Here is a 10,519-nt window from a genome sequence, read left to right on the forward strand (position 1 = left end):
ATTTTGTCTTAAGTTTTATAGGAGAATAGACGTATATCCTAGATTGTCAAAACTTTATAGTTGATGTTGCAAAGGAAAGTTTTTCATAACAGAAACGAAAACGTAATGTCTCCTTAATGAATAGGTACCAAGTGGCATTGAAGGAGCAACAAGGTCTGTTAGTACATGGTAGGGTGGGGGTGGAGAGCTGGCAGGCAGTGGTCTGCCAAGTAGAGCTTGATGAAGAAGATGGGGACTTTGCAGGGAGCTGATGGAATTTGGAGTTTTGGCCTATACCTGCCCAAATGGGAAAAGCCTTGCCTTGATAGGAAGGTGATAGAACACTTCATTTTCTGGGACCAGATGAAGTTGATTTCCATGATTATCTTCTCTGCAAGCACTAGTAGGTAGTGATATGTATACACTAGTGGGTTGAGGGATTGTGCTGCTGCTTGTATGCCAGTAGGGGTGGGGGATCTCTCCTCCTAGGCCATGGCCTGGGGGGCAAGCAGGAATCTAAGGGCAGTGGGTACCAGAAAAAAGAATACCGGCTCATTCTGGTTGGGATTGCTCTTCCAGAGATGATTAAAATTTCCAAAAAGTGTCATTTTTTAGGGCCCTTTCTATTTTCTGTACTCTGTGTTTTTCTGCACTGCTAAAATCACTTCTTCCTTCTGCCTGCACTAACCACAAGTAATCAGTCTGGTGGCTGGGGCTTGGGAGGCAGCAAATAGCCATTTCTATAATGTCAGCCCTAGAGCAATCACGTGGGCAGGGTATGCCTAACCAGAGAATGGAGTTTTTCAGTTTGCATTCATAACTGGAAATAAAGCGCTTTCCTTATTCTCCTCCTGCAGGTCGGTGAGCTGGTAAAGGTTACGAAGATTAATGTGAGTGGTCAGTGGGAAGGGGAGTGTAATGGCAAACGAGGTCACTTCCCATTCACACATGTCCGTCTGCTGGATCAACAGAATCCTGATGAGGACTTCAGCTGAGTATAGCTCAACAGTTTTGCTGACAGATGGGAACAATCTTTTTTTTTTTTTTTTTTCCAATTGTCATCTATACGATTTTCTTACAGACGTCAAAGCAGTCTAGTTTATATAAGCATTCTGTTACCTGTGATCTTTTTTAGACTGAACTACTCCATCTCTAGTCTCATTTACCATATTCAGGGTACGAAACTGGAGGGCTCGTGTGTTAACTTCTGAATTGGCAATTTTAGGCGATAGCAGCCATGCCTGAGTGTGTCAGAAGGGATGGGTATTTTGCCTCCTTTCCCTCAGGTAGTGCAGATCAACCTGTGGAAAACTGATGGACAGGAGAGGAATATTGGACACTGCTTACCCTGATTTACTCAATGGTTTTGTTTTCATTTTGAAACCATGCTAGCAAATGGCAATAGACTATTCCCTTCCACCCCCATGAAGTAATATTGCACCGTGTGAATAGGAAGTACCCAGTGGGATTGCTTTTTCATTTATAGAACATGACCACTGTGTGACTCATTCTGACAGTTCAGATCCTGAGATTTCTGAGGACACTACTAGAGGCATTTGTCTTCCTTCCTAGTCAATGCTTCATACTTTTTCTTGGGATTCTTTAAATCCTTGTCATTCTTTTCCCCTAAACCTACAAACAGGTTCATTCTTGAGAAAAGTATTTTTCATTCCAGATGACAAGCAGGATGTGCAGAGCACTTTATTCAGTGCATAGCTTTAAGCCAGTATTGGATTCACTGAGTGGACACCCAAACTCCCAGCTTTCTGCCTTCCCTCAAGGGGTCATAGGTTCACACTGCTACCACAACTAAACAGACTCCTGGCTAATGGGATCCAGTAGGGCCATTTCTTCTGAGTGCCAGTATCCTATTAGGGAACTCTCTGAAATTCTTAGCTTCTACTTGCTTGGAGTGGAAGGACCAATCACTTAGAATATTCCATAGAGGGTTGTAGGGCCAAATTCTGCCCTTTGCTTTATGTGCAACTTGTATACAAGTCAGATTAAAATTACATGAGTTTGGGGTAGGGTTAGCGCTTTTAAAAACATTTGAACCAATCATGAATTATGTAGTATTCATTTTACATGGCCAGAATAGTGCTTGAAGTGCATTACGTTATCAACTGCCTTCATTTTTGGCTCTTTTTCTTTGTGTTCCAGTTTAGTTTACAAATCCTTTCCAGTATGGAAGGTTTATGTGGGGTCAGGTGCTCCAAAGAATTGACTTCTGAGACCAAAAATGATCTAGGCTATTTAGACTACAATATGAAACCTTAAAAGTTAGTTCCCAGTCTAGAAAGGCACTTACTGGTCTATGGTGTGGTATGACCCATAGAAACACCTTATATTTTGCTTTGGGCCTCATTTTAGAAAAGTAATGTATCTTTCTCATTGTTTCTACATAGGTTAATGATTAATATGCATTCTTTGAACTATACCAAATCATGGTATCCCAGTGACTAGCACAATGCCTGGCATAGTCGGTGTGCAGATGTTTGTGTGAGTGAATGAGGGGTGTGCAGAAGCTCATTATACGGCACAGGGAAGCCAGCTGACACAGGATTACATACCACAAGCAAACTAATGAGTTGACGCTAATTTATTTTTACCTCACACTAAGGTAATGCTTGATAAATATATTAATACTCAACTTTTAAAAGTTAGCACAGTGCAATGCACGTAGTGGGTGCTCAATAATGTTAAATGAACATATTTGCAATACTAGACTTAATTCCATCTGACTACTCTTAAATTTTCAGTTAGAGCATAGATACTGTAAAATCCAAATCCAATTACACATTAAATTAAATCTTGTTTTCCTGAAAGTGTGACATCTAAAATACTTGTAGAAAAACCTTGTCATAAACTGATTTGAATGTTTGTATTTTCTTTTGCCTTTGACTTTGATATTGGCTTGGATATGTCTCTTTTCATCATATGTAATATTAGTGAACATTCAACTCTACCCAAATCATAAGAATTTCTCAATGATCAGTTTGATCAGTTGTCTGAAGCCATTATATGAACTGTTGGGTTGGATTTGGCTGGGTGTGTCAGTTGTTAGACCTTAAATCAAAGGACTTCTAAAAAGTATCTTCCAAAAGCAAATGCTAGAATCCTATTCAAGTGCATATGTACATTGTCACAGAGCAAGTAAACTGTAATTGGCTGCTATATTTTATATAATCATTTCTGCAAAAGCCCAGTTTTTGGATACTAATATTTGACGTGGTTAATTCTTATTAATTTGTTGGAATTGTTTATTGTTAATAATGCAAATAGATAATTTTTAATTATCCTTAAGTAACATTTCACTATTAATGGTTTGAAATGGGTGGTCAGCAAACCAATTTGAAATAAAATATGAACATGTGCCATTGTATTATAACACTATACACTTTCTTGACAGTTAAATTTAAAAAAAAATGTTTTTTTGTAGCATGTATTGTATATGTTTATAGTATATGTAGTAAATAAAAATATGGCCAAATGTTTGGCTTGGTGATCTTTTGAAGAAAGTAATCCTTGAATATTTTTCACAAAAGAGCTAAATCTTTTATGCTTAGGGAATAAGAGGTGTGTACATTCAACAACCTACGAACAATCATATAATCGGATAAAGGAACAATTATGTATAATCTGTGGGTACTCATTAAAGATGAGGTTAATCATTGGTGATATTTTGAACAAGGGTCTCCAGAAGTTATGAAATAAATTGATTTGAGAGGAACATAAGAGATTATGTAATGATCAAAAAGCTGGAATAATGTGGACAGAGAACATCAAACTTGTCCAGAAATGGTTATATGTGGGTGTAGAGAAAGTAAGGATATGGTAGGGGACTTTATAAAGCAAATGAGAAATTTAGACATTATATAATAGGTTTTTAGAATGTTAGTGTGGATAGATACACAGTTTAATTTCTCCTTTTTTATGTAAGTAGCACATTTTCAGGATAGATAATTTAGTAAATACCAAAAAAAAAAAAAAAAGGTTAAACGTTATGTTTTTTCCATCCTTTCTCAAAGCACGTGTATATATCGAGACACACACAGTATGACACTATATATACCTAACAGGTTGACATTGTCCTCTAGTTTTGTGTCCTATGGGTGGTGAAGTTTTAAAATGAAAAGGACAGGGACACCTGGGTGGCTCAGTCAGTAGAGTATGCAACTCTTGACCTTGGGGTTGTGAGTTTGAGCCCCAAGTTGGGTATAGAAATTACTTTCAAAAAATGAAATGAAAAGGACAAGCTTTGCCAATTACTTGGACCCAAAATAAAACATCTCATTACCGCTGTAGACAAAGCAGATTGTCAACCCGGAGTTAAATAAAGGAATCTCCCCCAAAGGGAGCCAACTTTGGCATATACAAGCTTAACAGCAAGGTGATTTAAGTGTGTTTCGACTTTTTATCAATAAAAAATAAAGTGTTAAAATCTTGTTTTAATATGTTGAGTGTTGGGTTCCTTCACATAACTTTGAGTGCCCATACCTACTCTTATGTTTATGACCCTGATTTTCAGATTAAATTCTATTCCTTTTACAGATAAGAAGAGAGAAGAAGCCCCCTCTGTAGAAGAAAATGCGAAAATAGGCCTCTTGAGTTTGACAGGAGGAAACCAAGTATTTGGAGCTCTACTACCATACATACCCTGAATATAGAAAGAAATGGGTGGAGGGCAAGCCAGAACTAACCATCAGGAAGTGAGGTTCATAACGGGAGCAATGGTTGAGGATCCTCTAGGGATACAGGATGAAAGCAAGCAAAAAAAAATGAGCACCCAGCCTGGCTTCTGGTCAAAGGGATGCTTCCAGTATTTCTGTAGTTGGCCTGATTTTCTTAGATTTGAGATTTGCATTGAATCTGCAAGGTGGGTACTAGAGTATTGACCAAATGGTCAAAGGTAAACTGACTTGGACAGATTTTTTTTTTCTATCCTCCTACTTGAAATGGGAAGACTTTGGACATTTTAGCTTTCTGGGAGTGGGAGGGAGAGAGATTGTATATCAGACCTGTGGAGGTTGACTTGTTCCAAGCCTCCTCTCCTTAATTTGGGACAATTTTGTGGAGTTTTCTAGCTTCATTTCAAGCTGGTGGCCCTGGTGGGTTTCTGCAAGGATCTGAGTACCAGTAAGGAAACTAGGAAAGAGACCTGAGTTAAGATGTAAGATGGGCTCCTCCTTTCTCTTTTATGCCAGGAAAATACTGTGAGTGAAAACTTGGTACAATGTTAGGGTATAGTAATACTGTTTGTTGGATACCTCTGGGCTACCTTCATGTACTATGTAATGCAGGATTAAGCTTCCTGAAGTTACTGTGTTTGTGCAGGTTTGTATACTCAATGCTACCTCTCTCCCCTTAGACCTCCAGCGTGACCATAGGGCTCCTGTGAGCCCTTAACAGCTGGGAGCCCTAACACAAAGTCTTGACTGCCTTGGCTGGTGTCGCTATGGTGTCTAAAGATTACCTACTTGACCTCACTCATGGTTTTGTAATCTTTGTTTTGAGAGAGTGTCACATGAACCCAAGGATACCTCTACTGCCACAGAAGGGAGCTATTCTAAATGTGAAGTATTTTAATAAATAAATATGAAGTACTCATCTGTTGTCACTAAAGGGAGAGATTGACTTCATATTTTGCAGGCTGTTGAGCTGTCAGGGCTAGATGAGTGCTTCTGTGACTGGGTTTGATCAGATTATAGCAGCTCTAAGTGTGGTAGTTCCTACAGGATAGATCCTTGCCCTTGTGAATCTTACATTCTAGGAGAAGCAGGACAAAACCCACATCCATTGCCCCCATGGAGGCTGCTGGTGGCTTTCTGAAAGTGTTCTGTCAAGGTCACTAGACACCAGCTTGGTGGGCAGTAGGAAGGCACTCCTTCCTCTTTGTGGACATGGCCCATGCCAGGCTCGTGGCTTCACAAGTCCAAACAAGAGTGTGATGTAGATTATAACCCCTCTTGCCTCCTCAACTGATTGCCCTTTTCTGATGCAGAACTGTACGTGGTACTCAGTAAATAGTTTGGGTTATTCTTTTTAATGTTTCAGTTGGCTGCCCGTTTATAGATGTCTCTCTTCCTCACATCCCCATCATCACCAAATCCTGTCTGCTCTGCCTCTAAAATATTCCCTGCATGCCTCTACCACCACCACCTAAGCAGCCATCTCTCCTGTAGACCACTGCAACATTCCTCTGGCCATGCACTTTCCCTAGTCTGTTCTTCAGAAAGCATCCAGGATGGTCGTCCTCGGCAGACTTGAGCATGGCATTCCTTTGCTTAAAATCATTTAATGGCTTCCTCTTAATCATAAAATACAATCCGTATTCCATAGAATGGCCTACATGGGAATGCTGACCTTTTCCTTGGCGTATCTTATCCTCTGTGCTCCTGGCAGGCTTTCCTTTCAGCTTCTCAGATGAGGGGCACCTGGTTGGCTCAATTGGTAGAGTGTGTGACTGTTGATCTTGAAGTCTTGAGGTGGAGCCTCACGCTGGCCATAGAGGTTACTTAAAAAGGGATGGGGAGCAAGTCAGCTCGGATAAAGAAGCCTTTGCCCATTCTAGGACCTCCCTTCCCCCAACTCTGATCTATTAACTCTCTTGGTTCCAGCTTAAATGTCACTTCCTCAGAGATGCCTTCCCCAAACCCACAAATCTTGTAATCAATCACATCATTCGCATTCACAGTGCTCATCTCAAATTGTGGTGGTATATTTCTGTGGTCATTTCATTCCATCTCCTCTGTTAGACTAGAAGTCAGCTCCAGCAGGGCGGGAGCTATGCATGATTTGGTCATTCCATCTTGAGAGCCCAGCACAGAGCCTAGCTCACAGCCGATAATACACGTTTATTGAACAAAGAATGTTTCCTTCAGCAGAGTTTTTAGTGCTGGGGAATAGGGGCCCAGCCAACTACCTCTCAGCTGCTGTCTCTGGTTTCCCTGGTCTTGTGTATGCTCAAAGACTGTAGGTTCGTTTTAATATTAGACTAAAACCCATCAAGACAAGTGTATTCTTAATCCTACTCACCTATTTCCCCCACGCCCCCCCCCCCACTCCCTTCTGGTAAACATCAGTTTGTACTTTATACTTAAGAGTTTGTTTTTTGGTTTGTCTCTTTTTCCCCCCCTTGTTTGTTTTGTTTCTTAAGTTCCATATGAGTGAAATCATATGGTGGTTGTCTTTCTCTGACTGGCTTATTTTACTTAGCATTATACTCTCTGGATCCATCCATGTTGTTGCAAATGGCAAGATTTAATTATTTTCTATGGCTGAATAATATTCCTGTGTGGTTATATATGTATATGTATGTGTATATATTATATATGTCTTACATCTTTATGCATTCATCTGTTGATGGACACTTGTTTGTTTTGTCCTGCTTCCATATCTTGGCTAATTGTAAATAATGTTGCAATAAGCGTAGAGGTGCACATATCTCTTCAAATTAGTGTTTTTGTACTCTTTGGGTAAATACCCAGTAGTGCAATTACGGGGTTGTAGGATAGTTCCATCTTTAACTTTTAAAAAAATGTTTATTTATTTGAGAGAGAGGGAGAGAGAAAACACAAGTGGGGGAGGGGCAGAGAGGGAGAGAGAGAGAATCCCAAGCAGGCTCTATGCTGCCAGTCCAGAGCCCATCTCGGGGCTCAAACTCACAAACTGTGAGATCATGACCTGAGCCAAAATCAAGAGGCCGACACTTCACTGACTGAGCCACTCAGGTGCCCCCCACCTTTAACTTTTTGAGGAACCTTCATAAGATCTTCCATAGTCGCTGCACCAATCTGCATTGCTGCCAAGCAGTGCAGGGCGTGGGGGGGGGGGGTGCTCCTCGCTAGTTGTAGCTTATTTTTAATATCTCGTTTTAGCAATACTTTCAAAAAGACTGAATCCCATGACCAAAAATGTCAAGGTTATGTGCAAATTATTTTGTTCTAAAATGCCAGTTCTAATGAAAGTAGCTTAATATATCCTAAACATTATTCAAAGTAATTAGTTCTTATCTTGCCATTTAGGTCTCAATAACATAGACCGTAGAGGCAGCAAGTCAAGAAAGCAGCTAATGGGTGAGGTCCCTGTGAATTCTTTCTGTAAAGTATATAGTAAAGGGCGTGACCCCATTCCAATGTCAAGGTGGATTGCAAGTAAAGAGAAAATTGGCCGAGTCTGGGGCCCAAATCCTTTTATGAGCCTTGTGATACAGCAAGAAACAAGAAGAAAGCCAGATCCCATCCCCAAAGAAAGAATGTAACAAGAGGAAGTGGTTTATTTAAATTTTTTGACCACATCTTTTCTCTCAGTAGAATCAAATTCTTCCTCTACTTTCACTTTTTCTTTTGAATAAAAAATTGCCCCAGTTTTTCATTTCCCTTGTTAAGCATGCCTATGGGATTAGGTTTATGTTTGAACCAGCTAGTTGCTTCTTGTTTCTTAGCAAGCTCTGCCATATGATCAAGGCAGTCTTCTTGTTGTCATGACAACCTACATTTACATAAGCAAGAACTGGGGGAAAATATTTGTTGTTTGGAATGATTTGTGGTAAATTTCATCGTAATGGAAAGATATAGCACCAACTTGACAGGCTAGCAGCTAGAATTGGAAAAACAAGACAGACTTTTCCTATTTCTTTTAGTGAGATCTATTTGATAGGTGCCACTTTTGGCTATCCTAAGTACCACCGTATCTGGGAAAAAAAGGAAAGAATGTGATAATCTTTCATTCTGTCTTTAATCACATTTTCAGCAGCAATCAGGACTTGGTGTGTTTTTGAGAGGGAGAGGAGTGGCCTGTTCCAAAAGCAACGGTTATTGAACCAGAATCTTAATGACCCCCTAGGGGATCCACAGATAAACCTCCTAAGGGGTATGGCAGAGATGACTCGCTCAAATCCGTGTTCTCTTCTATGCACACTGCCTGACTACATTAACAGGACTCCCTTGCTGTTACGTAGGACCATGTGATTGACATCAGCCAACGGACTGTGTGCAGGAGTGTCTACGCCACTTTCGGGCCTGGCTTATACAAACCCCTACAGGTGCTCCTCCATGCTCACCATTTCCACCCGGCTGGAATGGAGATGACACCCAGGGCAGAAAGTTCATCCCCCTGACCCCTAAATGACTGCATGTAGAAGGGCCTCTCCAGCTTCGTTACCAGCTAGGTAGGAAATAAGCTTTGTTCAACCATTATATGGGGGCACGTTGCTGGCTCAGTCGGTGGAGCATGGGACTCGATCTCAGGGTTGTGAGTTTGAGGCCCACGTTGGGAGTAGAGATTACTTAAAAATAAAATCTTCAGGGGTACCTGGGGTGTGGCATCGGTCTCTGGGCTGTGCATGGAGCCTGCTTATGATTCTCACTCTCCCTCTGCCCCTCTCCCCCATTGGTGCTCGCTCTCTCTCTCTCTCTCTCAAATAAATTTTAAAAAATGAAAAAATAAAATCTTTAAAAAGAAAATAAAATCTTAAAAATATTTTTAATTTTTAAAAATAAATTTCGAAAATCAAGAAACCTGAGGCGCCTGAGTGGCTCAGTCGGTTAAGTGTCCAACTTCAGCTCAGGTCATGATCTTGCGGTTTGTGGGTTCGAGCTCCATGTCGGGCTCTGTGCTGACAGCTCGGAGCCTGGAGCCTGCTTCAGATTCTGTGTCTCCATCTGTCTCTACCCCTTCTCTGCTTGCACTCTGTCTCTCAAAAATAAATAAACATTAAAAATAATTCTTTTTTAAAAACCCATTTTATGTTTTAAGATCAAATAGTTGTAGCAGTTAGCCTACTCTAATACAAAGGAGTTGAATTGGATAGCTGAGAGGCTAACCAGCTGGCAGGCTGTTACGACTGTATGATGCCAAAACTTTGTAGAAATTGGTCTAAGTATGTCCCATGCAATACCTGAAATTGAAATTTAACTGAGCGGGGCGCCTGGGTGGCTCAGTCGGTTAAGCGTTTGGCTTTTGGTCTCGACTCTGGTCATGATGTCACGGTTTGCGAGTTTGAGCCCCGCTGACAGTGCAGAGCCTGTTTGGGATTCTCTCTCCCTGCCTCTTTCTCTGGCCCTCCCCTGCTTGTACCTCCTTTCTCTCTCAAAATAAATAAATAAACTTAAAAATTAAAAAAAAAATTTAACTGAGCATCCGTATTTTCATTTGCTAAACCTGGCAATTCTATCCCCGGCTGCCCTTTAAAAGAGAAACACTGTGCCGGGCTCCTGCTCTTTCCTCAAGGGGTATTGCATTCCTTCCAAAGCATGAACAATCTGTACCTGGACATCTGGGGCCAACCCACTCATACCATACTTCACATTCTTGTCATTTTGCTAATTGCCCCAAGTGTAAGTCCCCCAGTCACCCTTCATTTTGTTCCTGGCATCCTCAAGCTGTGCCGAGTCTTCTCTGAACATACGTGCCCCGTTTTGGACTTCACTCCATCTTTGAAGGTCTTGCCATCCTGTTCTGCCCCTTACCCACTTTACTGTCATCAACCTTCCTCTCATTTTTTTTTTTTAATTTTTAATGTTTATTTATTTTTGAGAGA

At 40.8% G+C, this 10,519-nt stretch overlaps 1 protein-coding gene across 3 annotated transcripts in view; it reads left to right on the forward strand.

Annotated features, from left to right (window-relative positions):
* CRK (CRK proto-oncogene, adaptor protein) overlaps window positions 1–9,369 on the forward strand; it is a 31,112-nt gene extending 21,743 nt beyond the window's left edge. The window contains exon 3 of one of the 3 annotated variants that reach the window (XM_042967082.1): window positions 8,939–9,369. In XM_042967082.1, the coding sequence (XP_042823016.1) occupies window positions 8,939–8,952 (14 nt within the window). In that variant the 3' untranslated portion in view covers window positions 8,953–9,369. Of the gene's footprint in view, window positions 1–836; window positions 3,470–8,938 lie in introns of those variants that run through there. The other 2 variants (XM_042967081.1, XM_042967083.1) reach the window with 2 other exon arrangements.
* Window positions 9,370–10,519: the final 1,150 nt, after the last annotated feature.

This window comes from Panthera tigris, chromosome E1 (genome assembly GCF_018350195.1).
Source record: "Panthera tigris isolate Pti1 chromosome E1, P.tigris_Pti1_mat1.1, whole genome shotgun sequence".
NCBI classification, from domain to species: domain Eukaryota; kingdom Metazoa; phylum Chordata; class Mammalia; order Carnivora; family Felidae; genus Panthera; species Panthera tigris.